A 19,308-nucleotide genomic window follows, 5' to 3' on the forward strand; every position below is an offset into this window, starting at 1 on the left:
TGTTGAAAAATTTCGTGTATAAAAAAAAAATTTCTTTGTCGTCTTTGATGCTATTCGTAAAACATAAATAGGTCTTAGAATCAACTGTCTATTAAAGTTGCTATGTACAATTGAATAATTAGAAGGCTTGCTAGATTCTTATGTTTCTTGAAAAGTGTCACAGTCTTGTTTGACATTGCGTGTTATTGGTTCACCTTGGGTCAAGTGGCGAAAAGCACGAGAAAAACTTCTGAGGAAGTGAGAAATGACTAAATTTACTTTAAATCAGTAGTTTGTTGTACTCGGAACTGTGCACATGTTTTGTTACCCTCTGTGATGATGACGTGATTTAGTAGTAAAATTGTATGTACACCTATTCTAAAGGACTTATGATATTTGATACCGCTGAGATGCGGATGTAACTATTCTTATCTTGGGCTATTCTCATTATGTTTTGTGTAACTACTATGAAGGATATCATGCCAGTTCTCATTTAACCAGTGATTTCTAACTGAAAGTGCAGTTTATTATTCACATTGAATAAACGTTATTTTGTCTACTGAAATCGGACTCGAGATCATGTATCATACTTATGTTTGCTACTTGTGTAGCTCCAGGTCACACGAACCCAGCATTCTACACATTGATGACAAACACGCTTCTTTACACAATAAGACACACTTTTATCTACTTCGTTTCTTTCAACTTTAAACCATTTTCTGGTCATAAGAACTCCATTACTGACACTTTAACAACGATTAGTCCTCTACTACTACCATTAAGAAGCCTTTCAATGATAGACTTTTCCATGAGCTAATACATCTATCTTTTTGTTGCAATAGGTTAGAGATATTTACTTAGTACTGATAGTGTTCAGGACAAATCTATTGAAGAAGAATAAATTGAGAAGGCACATGAGTATGCTAATGGAGAAAATATATGGTATGAGCATCCATTGTGAGTGCAAAAAAATTGAGGGTAACATTGTATACAGTGTTGAAAAATTGTAAAATAAATTATTATTATATACTCTGATACTAGCTAATTTTGTGTATATACATGTATGTGTCACTGGGTTGGTTTGGGATGTCCCTTTGGTAACAATGGGTTCATATTATAAACTCATATTGTAGGCGTGGTCAGGATGCTAACCCTAACCCTAACTTCATACGTTCATACATCTCTCGTAAATAAGGAAATAACTTCTTATGTAGCAGACACAAATGTTATGCTTATTATAAATAATAATGATAATAACAACACATATGGAGTATGATACATACCACGAATATTCACTCACAATTCTTTATAGAAATACTTGATAATAACTTATTGACTCCTTATAGAAATACTGGTACACATCTCCATTTACTTTACAATAGCCCCTTAAAGTTTCTAAGTGACTGTCCTCACTGACAGTTTCTAACTGACTGTCCTCACTGACAGTTTCTCACTGACTGTCCTTACTGACAGTTTCTAACTGACTGTCCTCACTGACAGTTTCTAACTGACTGTCCTTACTGACAGTTTCTAACTGACTGTCCTCACTGACAGTTTCTAACTGACTGTCCTTACTGACAGTTTCTAACTGACTGTCCTCACTGACAGTTTCTAACTGACTGTCCTTACTGACAGTTTCTAACTGACTGTCCTTACTGACAGTTTCTGACTGTCCTTACTGACAGTTTCTAACTGACTGTTCTCACTGACTGTTTCTGACTGTCCTCACTGACAGTTTCTAACTGACTGTCTTACTTACAGTTTCTAACTGACTGTCCTTACTGACAGTTTCTAACTGACTGTCCTTACTGACAGTTTCTAACTAACTGTCCTTAATGACAGTTTCTAACTGACTGTCCTTACTGACAGTTTCTAACTGACTGTCCTTACTGACAGTTTCTAACTGACTGTCCTTACTGACAGTTTCTAACTGACTCTCCTTACTGACAGTTTCTAACTGACTGTCCTTAATGACAGTTTCTAACTGACTGTCCTTAATGACAGTTTCTAACTTACTGTTCTTACTGATTGATTCTTACCGACTGCTTTCAAGTAACTGGTTAACTCAAAGTTAAAAGTGTTCACCTTCTGGATTCATGAGTTGTGAACTACACTCATAATATTAAAATAGGGTATCAACTATTTGGAACCAACTTTGAGGTGGTGACAGTATGTATATATACAGGTATTCTATAGAATGTCGAGCGTTTAGTGTGTTCAATGTCCCTCTAGAAACCTGAGGACAATAAAATTAAAAGTGTTTAAAAAATATCCTAAATCTATCTCAATAGAAGTATGAAAGTTTTGAACAAATCATGTAAACCCAGTTTCATTGTACCTTATATTAGATCACTAGCGGATTATATATATATAAAACAGTGTTTCTCAACCTTTGGCAAAAAAAACCCAGTCTAGTTGAAGTAAAATTCTTGACAGCTTGGTGGTCTGGGAAGCCAAAAGCGTTTCTTGCATTCTTCACAGCAGAAACGCATTCTTTTGACATCTAAAGCTCATTATTCATCATATTCAAAAGGTCCTTTTCAAAATGTTTGCTTGAAAAATATTGAAATATGAATTTAAGGCCTTTACTATATTGGAAATACAACCAATTTGTTATTGATAAAATAAAATACCTCACATTAAGGCTTTGAGGATCTCCTCTAAAAAACAATTATTCGAAAAAACAACATAAAAAACCCAGCCATGTTGAGGCATTTCTCTTGATTGCCAGTAGGTCTGGGGGAGCGCTGTAATTTTGATTCAGTAGGCATGTTTGTAACTTTGTTTAGTTACAGAAGTATAATTCAAAGCTCTAAACAAAAAATTCGGAAGTGGGAGGAGAAATTAAGTGGGATAATTAGAGTGCACTCTAATTTTTTTGCATTTTTATGATTCAAGTATATATTGTGAGTTATAGTCTAAAATTCAAAATTTTTTATACAATAGAAAAATATCAGTATGAGTAAAGGTTTGAAAAAAAGTGACTAGGAAAATAATATTTGGGTTCAGAACTCATCGCAATTGTTTCTCTTATAATGAAAAATTTCGTATAAATTTTAAATTTTCCAAAACAAAGTCTTTCTTAAAATAATTCAGATAAATTTGTGTGCAATTACATAAACTATGTTGCCACATTTGAATATTCTGTTTTAAAACGTCATGTTTTCTTCTGGAAAGGGGAGAGTGCGGTAGAGTGAAAACGTTAATCCTCGCTCCTTTTTATAATTTCTGCTAATGATTGCATTCGGCATTAAAGAATTCTTGATATGTTTTGTACTTGTTCCATCTGGAATTCTTGATACGTTATTAGCTGTGGACAGATCAATATTTCATTTAACATATCAAGCTTTTAAATTACTACTGCATTCGGAACAATTTTTTTATCTAATTAACTCGTCATTTAATTTTATTTTGTACGTTCTAACAAGTCCTAAATTTGCAAAGACTTTGAAAAGTAAGTTTATTCATGGTAAAAACAATTTCAAAACGAAATAAGTTGTAATATATATATATTTGTTGATTAACAGTGTTTTAGCTGATATTTTTAAATATTAAAAACTAAAAGCACTGTTCATAATCCTGTATCCTGATTCACGGGCGATGTTCGTTGGAAGACAGTTGTTAATTCATTCTTGTGTCATATCCAATTATTTCGTTAAGCTTATGTATTTAAGTAAATGTTTTTGGATATTGTTAATTATTGGTGATAACCTATAGAATTTATTATTATTACTTTTTGCCATATTAATTTTATTATTATTTTTGTTCTATAATATAAATAAACACTTTATGTTATGTTCATGGAAACAATCCTGGGCGTTCATTATTTATAATTAGTTTTTATGTTCCTGACAAACGTGTAAACAATTTTTGTCGTCAGCATCCCTACTTATATTTGCACAAAACTGGATATTATGGAGCTAACACTAATGACTAATGTGCTGTTCTAGTTTGATGCAGTTCTAAATGAAAGAATACTCAAGTTTAGGGAGTACAATGGTTTAGTTTACGTTGTTTTTGTTTTTTTGAAATTTGATCGAAACAATTACATTTTGTAGGCTTTATTATAGCAATACTTGACTTCACGTACCCACTGACGGATCCAGGGGGGGGGGGGCGGTAGGGGTGATCGCCCCACCCCCACTAGGCCGACCCCCTCCCCCCGAATGGTCGGGGTGGGACGAATTTTAGTATAGAATTCACACAATTTGCATACGAATTTATTACTTATGTTAAAAATATATACTAATTATTTTTATTTCAACCTGTTTTTAGATTATTTCTGGTATCTTGGCCAATTCGTTGGGGTAGGGTGGGGCGATTGCATGTACTGCCCTCCCCACTCTAGCCCTCTGAGGGGGGGGCGGTCCTATTTTTATGTAGAAATCATTGTTTGTGAACAAAATTCTTTGAATATCTATATAATATAAACTACAGATTGATATGTGAACCCATTTGTATATTATGTCGCACCACACTCTAATCTCAAATTTTATGATTTGTAAATATAAAATAAAAACGGGTAGTACAAGGTGGGAGCGGCGATATATGCAATCGCCTTCTCCCCATCGGACAAACAAATACTATTATATATTATATAATTTATCTATGCTATACATTAAACGCTTTCATCGAATCGCCCCACCCCTATTATTTAATGCCAAATGCAACCAATAGCAGAAATTATAAAAAGAAGCGAGGATTAATCATTTTCACTCTTTCCAGACAAAGTTTATGTAATTTCACATCAATTTATCACATCAATTTATCATAATTATTTTAAGAAAGACTTTGCTTTGGAAAAGTTAGAATTCAAACGAAATTTTTTTTAGTATAAGAGTCACGATTGAGATGAGTTCTAAGCCCAGATAATATTTTCCTAGTCGCCTTTTTCCAACCTTTGCTAAATCTGAAATGTTTCTAGTTAAATAAATTGAGGACTATAACTTACATATTATGGTAGAATTTTATTATTTATCGAACAATTTCTTTTCGGCGGCGATTATCAAAGCTTTAATCTGAATGTGTGAGGTTTAAACATAGAAATGAAACATATAAGAAAATAATAATTGAGACAATGTTAAAAAAAACAAATGTTGAGGTGTATTGAGTCCATAAAAAAATAATTCAAATGTATTATTGTCATAAGGCTATCACATCATCTGTGTCCCTTCAGTTCAAACCTTACAAAGAGGATAATAACATGGCAACAGACTAATTACAGAAGCAAAAACGAATCTCGTGGTAAACCTTTTACAAAGACTAACTAGAAAAATATAAAAAATACGTTAAAAAAAACAACAAAGTTTATGTGTAAGTTTAAGTGTAATTGTGTTAATTAGATTGGAGAAAGAAAGGGGTATTTATGTAAAAGTTACCCTGACAGCTTTTTAAATATAAAATAAAATGTAAGACTGAATTCATTACCAGGGCTCCAACAACTAACGACTGTGCAATGTCTTATAAAAAATAGAAAGTTTCATAGCTATCTATTGTTCGTTTCAAACTTTAAAGCGACACATTCACTCTACACGCCACATCTGTCAAGTACAATTTCTAGTTCGATATCAAACAAAATAATTAATTGCCAATAATTTATTATCTAATTAATTAACTTTTTTTGTATTGATTATTGTTTTGTCAGGTACAAGAAATAATTATCCGACATTTCAATTTGATCCAAGATTTGATGTGTGAGAAATAACGTGTACAGACAGTCAAATAGAGTGAGCTGATTTAGTTAAACAAAAAACAAACTAAATACAAAAAAAATGCTTTAAAAAAACAAAGCTAATATTAAATGTATCAATTAGCAAGGGATCAGTCAAACAATTAAATTTCTAATAGATCTAGACCAGCGGTTCTCAACCTTTTAAGCTCGGCGACCCCTTTTTACAATCCCCCACTCTGCCGCGACCCCCACCCCCAGCACAAAAACAGAATTGTAGGGTAGACAATAACAATCCATATTTTCGATGGTCTTAGGTGACCCCTGGCAAATGGTCAACCGACCCCCAAAGTTGTCGCGCCCCACAGGTTGAGAACCCCTGATCTAGACCAACAAAAATAAATCTGTGCGATTAGAAATATTTGTAACAATTGTTTTCGTTTAGCGCAATTTCATGCTTTTAGCTTTTTCAATACGCCAAGATCCTATCACTTGTCTGGACTAGTTTAAAAAGGGTAGGGGGAGATAGAATGGGGTATCTGGATAATCGTTGTTTAAATTTATTTTATTTAAAAAAGGTGATTGACACGACTTTGAACTCGTGGGATAAAGCCTTCTCGGTATTCTCAAGTCAATACGGTAACCACTCTGCTAGCGAAGAGCTTATGAACATGGAAGATTGTATCTATATATATAATTCTCTTCATGGCTCAAGAGTTTGGACAAAAAGTAAAGGAAAGATCACTCTTTTAGTTCTGCAAGTCGGACTATAGTTACCCTACGTAACTTTAGCAGCGAAAAAAAAGTGGGGGGGGGGGAACAAGTAGTACTCACCCATCAATAAATAACAGGGCCGGACGTAAACATTGTTACCTAGAATTCATGGGAAGATCACTCTTTTATTTCTGCAAGTCGGAGTAGAGTTAACCTACGTAACTTAAGCGGCGAAAAAAAAAAGAGGGGATGGGAGAACAAGTAATCTACTCTGCATTAATTAACCATATACATTTACTATTATGGAATCCTCAACAAAATAAAACATAAGATAAAGTTAACATATTTAATTCCCTTCTTTAAAAAAAAACAACATCTGAGCGAAATATTAGAAGAAGAATAAAGTTTTACCAAATAAATTACATCTTCTTCTTCTATTACAATTTCACCACTTAAGAAATTGACCACAGCTCATATTATAACAAGAAGCACATACAAATATATACTTATATAATATGAAGTATTGTTTTTGCAGATGCGTTCCATTTTTATTATGCGTTGCTGTTATTTTTTCCCCGGTCAATAATTGTACTTTGTGGTTCAATAAAGTGTTCATATTACAATATACAAATATTGTTGTAAGGCCTTTTAAGTCATTTATTTTATAGTTGACTATTGAATTAATCTCAATAATGTGGCCACCACATAGCCTTAAGCATAGCAGCCGTCTAAATGTGTGTATGATTCTTTTCCTTTTTAAAAACTATTTAATGTATACTAAAAAATTAGAGTGAAAAACAACTATTAGTATTCCTAATTTTATCATTATCAAAAATTAATTTATTGTTGTCCCAACACAGGAGATTTCATATCTATCATTATGTTGGAGACCAAATATGATGCTACATATATTTTGATAAATCAATGAAAAAAACTTCTATAGTAGACCTAGATTTTATTTTCATGCCATGCTTTCAAGTATAAAGAACACAATAAGTAGTCACCTTTTACATTTTTTCCTCAGAAGATTTCTAAATGTTTGTGCATATTTTCGACTTGTAACTACGTATAAAATAAAATTGAAAGATGAATTAATTATATATAATATATTTTCTGAATCTGCTATCAAATAAATGATCTTCGAAGATAAGTTGGATCCAATAATCTTATGCATTAACAATGTTTCAGTTATACCAGACGGAACGAGTACAACAAATATTAAAACTGTTGACAGAAAAAAACTGATTTTAACAGAGCGCATGTCTTTAATTCTTTTGGACATTGAGTGTTTAGAAATGTTTTGGAAATTTTGTGATGAGATTTTTATTTTTATAACAGTAGCAAAAGTACACATTGAAACAATAATTGTGGGAATAATCATTGAGTATATGTTCATAAAAGTACTCAAGAAGAAATTAATTAAAAAATCATAGTTGTTCAAAAGAAAATGACTTCCATAACGTTGTGTTACTGTTACGTTATCAACTTCCTCAACATCTAAATAACTTAGTGCAAAAAAAGGAGAAAGTAAACTTCCTAAGAAAACAACGATCACTAGAGCAGCACATTTCATTCTAGGAGCTGTGACTATTCTTGAGACATGAAATGGAAAACAAACAGCAATCATTCTTTCTACAGATAACATTGTTACAAAATATGTACTAGTGAATAAAGATAAAATTTTTATGGCATAAAAAAATTGAAAATAATATGAAGTCAATGTAATTGAGAGATAATTATTAAAATAAAAAACGATATTTGGAATATGATGGAAAACAGTTAATAGTGAGAATATTAAATCAGATATTGCTAAAAACAACAAAATTAAATTTGTTGTATTACTCATACCATGTTGTGATAAAACTATTACATTGATTACATTTCCAATAATACCAAACATTCCAAGAACCTCTGCTAAAAAGCAATTAATTAAAATATCAAAGGTTTTCCAAAGTTCAAAGCTCAATTCAGTGAGATTCGTCTGTGTGTTATCTGTGACTTCATTGACCTTTGTTGTATTCATCGTATCACCTGTAATATGTGAAATAGAAAAAGTATCAGACATTAAGATTTTGACTATTGACTATTGCTATTATTAATTAAACAGACATAACTTTGAAAATATCAATACCACAAACCATATAAATCTCCATCTCTTGCAAGGACGTCAGCCGCCTCATTGCCCCTCAAGCAGCAATGTGAGGACGTCCACTGCATACAAAATGAAAGCTCGGTGGATGCTTTCTGCGAGCCGGCTGCCTCTTCTATTTCTGGTGACCCTCCCCCACTGCCATCCTTGGCTAAGAGACTGAAGTGAGAGTCTGTTACCAACACGACCGTGACTGCGCGGGCTCTTTTTCGGTTATTCGGGATTCAATAGTCTAGAATGCCCTGGCTATACCAGTTAAACTAAGCATTAATGGCAGAGCCGCATGGACGAGAGAGGCGATCTGGTTCTGGTCGGTGAGGGTAGTCTATTACATCCCCATACAAGAATCTATATGGTTCCCTTAGCACAAACCCATCGGTGTAGCAAAAATTGGCATCTGATGGTCTGATGGATAGGATTTTAAACTACCCGATGCCAAATTGTTTTAGTATGGTAGATGTGGATCCTTCCTGCTCTATAAAGGCCAGGTTAATTTCTAGAGTGGGCTATTTCCGCCACAGAGGACAAGTACCTATCCTTTTAATGAGGACCCGATCTGTGTTTAGCCCAGCTGTTTTAGAAGAAGACTGGCTCGGACATATCACTCGTATGCCAGATGGTAGAATCCCGAAAGATATCTTATATGCTGAGCTTGTGAGGGAGTCAGACCCAAGGGCCGCCCAAGACTAACATATAGACATGTCTGCAAGCGAGACATGAGAGCCACATACATCAACGAAATTATGTGGAAAGAAATAGCCAGACCGAAGTGCATTGAGATAGACTGTGCTTGCTGGGACGATCCTCGCCTAGAGCAAAAGAAACGAAGTGGCCTTAATAAAGACGGAAAAAAGAAAGCTATCCTTGAATCAGCGGCATACACATGCATGAATTGTGGCAAAGTCTGCCGCTCTAAAATTGGCTTGATTAGCCACACCAGGTTCTGCCCCGTCTCAAGACTAATCCAAAACCATTGATTCATCTGGAAGCATCCATTTCCTTTCGAGACCAGAAAATGTTTTATTTGGTATAGAATTAAAGGGAAATGCATGCTCTTGTTATTTAACACAAAGTCAATTATTCATAAAATTAAACACTAATTTAATTTAAGGAAGTCAAATCAACGATGGTATCGTAAATTAGGAGTTGTTTGTTTTTTTTGCTTTTAGAAAAAAAAAGTAGCCGTCGCATCAGAACTTTGAATTAGCTAAAATATTATGAAGTCGGATTTTCAAGATTTTTTCTAGTTTTCTAAACGGGAAGGACGGACAGACGAACAGACATTTTACACAAAACTAATAGCGTCTTTTCCCCTTTCAGGGGCCTCTAAAAAAGGATCCTTATTACTCCTACAAAATTGCAATTATAAATATATATACATACGAATTTATGATTAAATCTTTCAAAATATATATCTCTATATAAGCAACAATATTTGCTTGCTCGAAGCTAAATCTTTAAATAAAGATATTTAAACAAAAATGGATGACCTACCTAGTTCTTAACAGGTAATGGTAAAAAATAAATGAAAAAATTACCGGTTGGATTGTTGTTGTTGGTTGTTGTTGTTATTTTCTTTATTTCCAATTAATAAAGCTAAATACAGAGCAAAGGGATGCGTTTCTTTCTTAAGTTTTGACAGGACTTAATTGTACTGAAGCATTCAGTTAGGCTGAATTTGTTTACATCTTCCCTTTCATATTTTATAAAAACGCGTGTATTTACCCTACAAACAGAGATGTCCTTGCGAACACCGGTATGGACAATATCTAGAGACTTCTAATGGTCCGACAATTACGCTGGGCAGTCTTTTTTTTGGTGAGCTAAAAGATGGTCGACGTAACAGAGGTGCCCCCACGGTAACGCTTCAAAGACCAGCTTAGGCGCTAACTTGCCTTAGCTGACCATAACTAGAGCATCTGGTTGCATGCGCCCTCCGAACGAGACAGCTGGAGGTCACTCACAAAGGCCGTGGGATACACATTTGAGACGAAAAGAAAATCCGATTCCAAGGACGGACGCAGACGAGAACAGAAAGTCTAAATCGACAACATGCAGGCAATGGTTTTGCTTGCCCTGGGGTGGCAAAATATGTAGGTTGCAGCTGGGGATGCGCAGCCACAAGAAATACTGCATTACTCACTAATCTTCGGACTCGAAGACAAGTTATATTATTATTATATTAACCCGCTTTGTTTGTCTCCTCGGATGTTGTTTAAATTTTTGCTATAGATTCTTCGACTACTTCTATTCATCCGATCACCATCAAATTCTACATATAAGTTTATGATCAATGACAACACATGAATCAATGAGAATATAACTGTTTACTTAATAAATTATTTACACTACATTAACTTCATTTTTATAACGAATAGATAGTTTAAAAAATGCGCTTAACTAAATGACGATAGGCCTTGTGGGAAGAATTAGACCATAAGAATCAAAAGATATTTAGAATAAAATAAAATAATTAAATGCTAATGCCAAGATTATATCAAAAACTGTGTATGTTAAAGTTAAAATTATATTCTTATCTAATCTTATCATATCATAAAAAAGACAATTACGTCCTTTGCATTTCATGTCAATCTAGTCATGCATGTCAATCAATAACTCAAACTCTGCAAAGTTATTGGTTTTCATGTCTGATTCAGACAACCCATTTCGTCCTCTAATGACACTAGGGAAGAAAATGCACTTGTACGAATTTGTTCTAGCATAAGGAAAATAAAATGTGCCTCTATCTTTGTGTATATTTCATTTGCTTTTTTTCTTTATTTATTTTTCTTTATGTAAATTATGGTTTATTGTTTTATGTAGCTACTTTACTTTTTATTCTTCCGTCTTAAAGTGTCTCTAGGTTTACTCATTTTACTTATGGTCTTACTCTAATCCAATTGGAATAGTCTTTTGTTATAAATCTCACTGCTCTATTTTGTATTTGTTCTAACTTCTTTATGTTTTCTTGAGTTAAAGACTATTTGTATATTTATCGATTATAAAAAAACAGCATCATGTCAAGTAATAGTAAGCTGACATATCCTTTTGAAGTAAAACCAGGAGTAACACAAGGATATATGCTTTTGCCCTTGAGAAGTATGGTTATAATCAATTGGTCATGAGGCAGACAGTCCTAGATAATAAAAGCGGAAAACAATGGAACCTAGCACAACATCTACAAGATCTGAGCTTCGCCGATAACATCTGCCCCCTCTCCCACGCACAAAATACTCAGATAAAACTCACAAGACTCTCAGCAATAGCGAAAAAGACAAATCAACAAAAAGAAAACAGAAGTTATGAGTATCAACAACAGACAAGAGAACCCAATCATGCTACAGGGAGAGAACATTCGAGATACAGAACACTTCACCACTTCAGGCAAGTTAAGCTAGTAATGATATTGGGAACTGATGAAGATATACAAAAGCACATTTCTAAAACTAGTTTTGCTTTTTCTACCCTTCAAAAATATGTCGGACCAAGGCACTGTCTTTGCAAAACAATATATGAATCTAGAAGAAAAAGTTTATCCTTCTCTAAGATTCAAAAGCATTATGAGTCACAAAATCAAATATTGAAAACTCTAGACTTTTGTCAAAAGAAGCCTATGCAGGATTTTGGGAATTAGGAGCTCCGAAAAGATAACTACTGTAATTTTTTTGGAGAGAAACAGGGAAAAAATCTATAGCCCAAGATATCGAAAAGGGAAAGTTGACATCAATAGAACATATCATGCGAGAACCAGTTACCAATGTTGCAAGGTAGACACTCTTTTGGAATCCGAAAGGAAAGAGGAAAGTGGGCAGACCCAAGCAAACCTGTAAGAGGTCAGTCATCAGTGAGACTGAGGTTACTGGAATGACATGGGAGCAGCTGCTCAGAACGAGTTCGGCGGAGAGGTGTGTCACAGGATTAAGTCAGTAAGTCATAAGCATAACGCACGTTTAGATTTTGCTCGCAATTATAATACAATATTGAGAGCATATGAAACAGAAGAGCATGTTGATCTTATAGAAATATATTCGGCACCAAATATAGTTAGAGGTACTGATCTCAGAAGAAATTCCCAATAAGTATTGTCAAAGGCATCGGCAGCACACAAAATACAAAACAGTCAAATAAACTATGCTGCAAAAAAAAACAAATATATATGTTATAGAAGATTATAGTTTTGTGATAGTTCTATTTATTAAATTCTTTAATGAACCCATAGTACCCATGGAACATTTATGCCAAGTTTTAACCAGATTGGTCAAACGTTTTTGATACATATATACATACATACATACATACATATATACATACACTAGCCATAATTTACCCGTGGCCCGCGGGTCTTAATTTGCGTATCACTTTCGATATAGTCACTGAGAGTGCTTTGTAAACAATTGAATGAAATAATAATTTTAAAAGTAAAGGGAATGTGTGAATGTAAAAATAGTATGAATGGAGCTATCTAAATAGCTAATGGACTTAAATCCATTTCTTTCAAATAAAAACATTTGATTGAAGGCCTACATATATTTGATTAAAATTTGAAATGAATATACTTAATTTTGTATGTTCATGTGTTAAGGTATAAAGTAGATCTAGATCTTGAGTTAGACATAGATCTATATCTAGACAAATCTAGAGTCTAGAGTTCAGTCTTAGCGTGAAGGCTTCGCTCTGCGCATGCGTGACCTTTTCTAATTAGATTCATGAATGAAACTATTAGAATATATCTCAAGACGGTTTCGCAGCTCTAGTAAACGAATTTATGAAAAATGCTTTAGAAAAACACATTTGAATGTTAATTTGATTAAAATATGAAATAAATGAACTATAATTAGTATGTTCATGTGTTTAAGTATAAAACTATTTTTGCGAAGAGAAGTTCTTATCATCTTAAAGTTTTAGACCTAGGAGAGATGTGTAACATTTCGCGTAATTTCCTAATGAAAGTATGTTCTTCGGGAATTCTAAATTCGCAGATATAAGGAACAAATTATGTAAAAATGCTATTGAAAGACAAATTTAAAGGTTAATTTTTTTAAAAAATGAAATCAATAGACTATATTTTGTATTTTCATGTGTCAAAGTAAAAAACTATCTGCGCAAAGTGTAGTTCTTAAAATTAGATCTAGATCTAGATCCTTTCGATCTTTTCATGTAAATATGGTAAACATAGCCTAGATCGATGAAGTTATAATGCTTTCATAGAGCTGGTCAACTTTTTTTGAGGGTCTTAAGTTTGTTTTAGGGCTACAATATGTACACTATGGTCTACGTTAGTACCCAAGGAAAATTTCTTCCAAGTTGTATCAAGATTGGTCAAACGGTTCTCATTACTATTCGGCACATAAATACATACATATTATATACATACATACATACGCCTTACTTTCTACTTTATAATATACATACATATATATATATATATATATATATATATATATATATATATATATATATATATATATATATATCTGTCTCTGTGGCATTTTACGTCTCGTGAGACGATCTTTTCCCTTTGCAACTTCTTGTGTGACTAAAGAGGCCAATCCTTGATACACAGCTGCGATCACAGGTTGGGCATATAAAATCACCAGGCGCCATTGCATTTTCACCCTTCTTTCTGCTTCTGTTGTGTATGACATCTGCAATCTGTGACCCTTCCTTTATGCTCTCTCTCCATGTGGATCTGTCCAGTGCCACCTCTTCCCAGTTGCCAGTGTCGATTTTGAAGAGCTTCATGTCGCGTTTGCATACATCCGTATAACGTAAAAGTGGGCGACCAGCGGCTCTCCTGCCTTCAATTAGATCGCCATACAGGATGTCCTGTGGAAGTCGACCTACTGGCATTCTACGAACGTGGCCAAGCCAGCCAAGGCGTCTGCTGCTGATAACAGAGCGGATGTCCTGGCATCCTGCTCTATGTAGCACTTCCTCATTTGTTATCTTATCTTGCCACCTTATTTTAAAGATCCGCCTTAGGCATCGGAGGTGGAAGACATTCAGCTTTTTTTCCTGCCATGAGTAGGTTGACCATGTTTCACTTCCGTACAGCAAGGTGCTCAACACACAGGTCCGGTAGACTAGGGCTTTAGTACTGCTAGTCAGCAATATGTTGTCCCAGACTCTTTTCTGCAACCGTGACATGGTGGCCATTGCCTTGGCTATCCTGTTGTTTATGTCTTTATCCAGTAGAGTGTTGTTGGATATGATGGAGCCAAGGTAACAAAAGTGATCAACAATTTCTAGTGGTTGGCCATTAATGCTTACTTGAGGTGCAGTGTTTGTGTTTTGGACAAGTATCTTAGTCTTGCTTTGACTGATGTTTAAGCCGAACTTCTGGCAAGCAGCAGATAGTTTGTCAACCATGGACTGTAGCTGAATATCAGAATCAGCCACAATAGCTGCATCATCAGCATACAGGAGTTCCCTGACGAGTAGCTTCCTAACCTTGGTTTTTGCCCGCAGCCTTGATACATTAAATAGTTTTCCAGAGGATCTTGTATGGAGAAACACACCTTCGTTTATGTCGCTGTACGCATAATGCAGTAGACAGGAGAAGAATATGCCAAACAGAGTAGGTGCGAGCACACATCCCTGCTTGACACCACTGCAAACCTCAAAAGGTGCTGATTGGGCTCCATTGAATTTGACAGTACATTTAGTTTCCTCGTGAAAACATTCAATTAACTTCAGTAGTTTGGGAGGGCAACCTATTTTCCTCAGGAGTTTGAAAAGGCCACTTCTGCTGACCATGTCAAAAGCTTTAGTCAGATCGACAAAAACAATGTAAAGGGGTCTGTCTCTCTCTCTAAATTTCTCCTGCAGTAGTCGTAGAGAAGATATCATGTCTATAGTGGACCTACCACTCCTGAATCCACACTGAGACTCTGGGTAGACTCTAGAAGCTATCACTTGCAGCCTGGATAGTGCCACTCTAGCAAAGATCTTGCCCACTATACTGAGGAGAGAGATACCCCTATAGTTGTTGCAATCACTCCGATCCCCTTTGTTCTTGTATATTGTGACTATAGTTGCGTCACGCATGTCCTGTGGGACATGACCTGTTTCCCAACAGCGGCAGAGGAGAATATAGAGTTCAGGGAGCAGGAGTGATTCGTTGACTTTCACTACTTCCACTGGGATACCATCACTCCCAGGAGATTTTCTATTTTTTAAGCAGTTAATGGCTTTTTTGAGGTCACTAAGGCTCGGAAGCTCATCTAGGCATTCCAGTACTGGAAGATCTGGTAGAGAAGCCAGGGCGACATCGTCTACTGTATTCTGTGTGGCATAGACTTCGAGGTAGTGTTCTGTCCATCGTTCTAGCTGCTTGGTTTGATCTGTAATTTTTTCTCCTGATTTGGATAGAAGGGGGGCAGGCTTAGACACTGCTGGACCCAGGGCCGCTTTAATGACATCAAATAGAGCTTTGCTATTTCCTGAGTGGAGACTGTCTTGGATTCTGTTGCAGGTATCCCTCCAGAAGTTGTTAGCACATTTTCTAGCCATTTGTTTTGCCTCTTTATTAGCACTTTTGAAGGCCTCCAGATATTTTGGATTAGGCTTTGTCTTGTGAGCGAGGTGTGCAGATCGTTTTTTCTCGATGCAAGGTTCCATATGTGCTAGATTCGCCTCAAACCAGTCTACATTTTTGTGTTTTTGAGGCCCAAAGGCGGTGATTGCCGAACTGTAGATTACGTCTCTTAATTTCTCCCATCTGATCGAGATGTCTTCTTCATCACTTAACGAGGGGATTGAACTGTTCAGGAGCTATATATATATATATTCAAGATAAAGATTCACTAGACCAAATTTAATTAAACATGATAAATTTAAAAAATATAACGGTCCAACTACAGTTTCCCATTGAGGACAATTAGCTAGTAATTGTATAACCATGATAAACATCAACTATCAAATTTTCTCAAGTATTTAGATCTGTTTTCAATGAAGAATTTGCAGTCTGATAAGAGAAATTGTAAACAAATAAAATATTAATAAATTGTAAGAAAAAATACAATTCCTCCATAATACAGCTGATCAACGCTTCTAACTAATGAATGGCAAATTTTACCCCGCTCCAATTCCCCCCTTCACACACAGACATCTAAAAAAAATTTCTGGTTAAGTGCATGTATAAATCTTTTCAGAGTTTATAAAATTGTAATATTAGACCGATAGATAAAGATTTGCGTGCTAACGTTTATTTATTTATTGAATGTTTGATGAATAGAGCCTACATGCGGAAAAATCCGCTGGCATGTGTTCAAGATAAAAATTTTCCTGACCAAATTTAAGAAAATATTTCAAAACATTATAGAGGTCCAACTAGAGTTTTCCACTTTTGGCCAGTTAGCTAGTAATTCATTTCCCCAAGATATAATTAATTGTCTAATTTCTAGGAAAATCGTTATAGTGTTTGTTTGAGAACCATGTTCATTGAGGTTTTTTTTGTTTCCAACTTCTTGATTTTTCTAATAAAGAATTTGCAACTTGATAAAAGGAATTGAAAACAAGTGAAAACATTTTTTTTTCTTAAAGACAATTACACTTTAATACAGCTGACCAATCTTTCAATGAGCAATTATTTTTTTTACGCATCTATTACCCCCCAGTCCATCGAAAAAAAAAGGTTTACCCTTCTTTCTACTGTTTTATGTCCTTGTGTTGAGCAAGCAATTCTATTCCAACGATATACAGCAACTGTCAAATTTCTAGAAATTTCTAGGAAAATCTTTAGAGTCGTTTTTGAGATCCGTGTCCTGTTTCCACCCAGAATGTTCCTTGTAAAATGAGAAAGAGAGAAAAAAAAAGACTTTTAAGAATTACAAAAGACTACCAAAAAATAATTAATTAAAAAACACAATAAATATACAAAGCTGGGTAAAAACGTTATTTATCCTTGCTTTGGAGATTATTTTCCAAAATGTTTTTCTTGTTTCATATATTAGATTAAACTATACTTTATCATAGTTTAGTATATTCAACTTTTGTTACATATTATTCTTAAGATTGCTGCTAACATTTTAGTGATAAAAATGTACAATTAGTATGTAGAATTTTTGTAAACAAGTTATATGGTAAATACCTTATTATTAAAAAAAATATTTAATATTGTCTACGTTCGTATGTATTTCATGAGTCTTAAGGAAATCAGTGTTCAAAGAATTCCTGTGTCTAATTTGAAATAAAACTATCTAGTCAATGAAACAGAAAACCCTATTTGTGTGTTTGTTTCATACCTTAGTTTTATCTTTATAAATATTTAATTAAAGAAACTTTTGTCTCCATAATAACTCATTTATTCAATTACTATGTCCCCGAAGAAAACTGTTATAGAACAGAGATAGATATTTATTCAATAGTAAAAAGTATACTAACTGCAATAACAGTTGAATAGCCATATACGCAAACTTCTGTACATGCATTGTCTCGTTTCTCTAGAAATAATTACTAGAAAAACATTCAATCAATAAGTGAGAAAATGTTCTTTGTATATTCTCTATTGAATAATACTGCTAGGGATAAAGGATGTCTTGTAAAACAATGTAGCAATCCACATCTACTGATGATTAGGTCAGAAAATAAAACACTATAGTTGTAGTTTTTTTAGTCCGTTTTGGATTTAACACTGTAGCCGTTGTCAACCTTTGAAAATGTCTGTTCTCGGTCTACGTCTGTCCTCGGTCTACGTCTGTTCTAGGTCTACGTCTGTGCTTGTTTACTTCTTTCCTCGGCCTACGCCTCGGTGGTTGGTTTCTGTATGTCTAGAATATGTATACCGCGACATTTGTAAGCTGCCTCGTTGGAAACAGCCTGCTACCAAGTGCCCTAGTATACGTCAGCTAAACAAAGAAGTATTCGAAGCAATGCCTTAATTAAAGTGTTAGGTCGTCCACCTTTCAGCTCATGAAAAGAAAACTTACCATTAGAAAAAGTTTTTATCCTACAAAAAATTTTGCATTTGCTAGCGTAGTTGTGGAACAATAAACATTTCTTTAATACTGGCTAAACTAACTTTCATCGAACTATGTCCACACACTATGCCGCTACTTCTTTTGAAGAGAACTCTTGCAAAGATCGTTCACGTTACTGAGAAAAGAGAAATGGTTGGAGTAGTTGGAGTAGTAAGACGTCATTCTTTTTGTTTATTACATAGGGATATAATATAGTGATGAATCTCACTATCCAGGCTCTCTGCAAAGTGCACAACACGACACCAGCAACTTAAAGAACTTGAAAACTCAGCTGTGAAAAAAAGTGACAATAAGGGTAGCTACTTTTTTTCAATAAGAGTTAGTCCCCCTTAATGCATTATTTTAGTCCCTGTTAACTGTATACAATTGCCAATTTCACTTGAGCCTTTGATCTGACTAATATACATTATTTTATATTATAAGAGTTTTGTAGTTATGATCTGACTGTGTTGTGTTACTCAAGAGGAGTGTGCCACTTTATGGGAATGCATTTTTCAATAACGAGCTAAGTAGACTTTATTTATTTGTTGTTAATCAGTTGGTTTATGTAAATACTATATGTCTACTTAGTCTCTTATCCTTTTCTGTATCTGTGTGTTTTCTATAAAGATCAGATTTGGGTAGTATTATATGTAAAAGACAAACTTTTGTCTTGATACGAGACAGTAGTGTGTCTCATGTATGACGGTCCTTTGACTGTTAGGACCTGTATTATATAATTGTAAGCCATCGTTTTGTTTTTGAGATGAGACACTATTGTGCCTCTGTGATGGCGGTACTTTGATTATTTTGAACTGAACCTGTCCTACTATTTTTAT

At 34.4% G+C, this 19,308-nt stretch overlaps 1 protein-coding gene across 1 annotated transcript; it reads right to left on the bottom strand.

Moving 5' to 3' along the window:
* Positions 1-1,429: 1,429 nt before the first annotated feature.
* LOC129928945 (uncharacterized) lies at positions 1,430-2,451 on the bottom strand. The gene is made up of 3 exons (XM_056045544.1): positions 2,386-2,451; positions 1,807-1,972; positions 1,430-1,653 (listed from the first exon to the last, which is right to left on the bottom strand). The coding sequence occupies exons 1-3, from the start codon at positions 2,449-2,451 to the stop codon at positions 1,430-1,432; spliced, it is 456 nt and encodes a 151-aa protein (XP_055901519.1).
* Positions 2,452-19,308: the final 16,857 nt, after the last annotated feature.

The sequence above is a fragment of the Biomphalaria glabrata genome, chromosome 11 (genome assembly GCF_947242115.1).
Source record: "Biomphalaria glabrata chromosome 11, xgBioGlab47.1, whole genome shotgun sequence".
In the NCBI taxonomy this organism is placed as follows: Eukaryota; Metazoa; Mollusca; class Gastropoda; family Planorbidae; genus Biomphalaria; species Biomphalaria glabrata.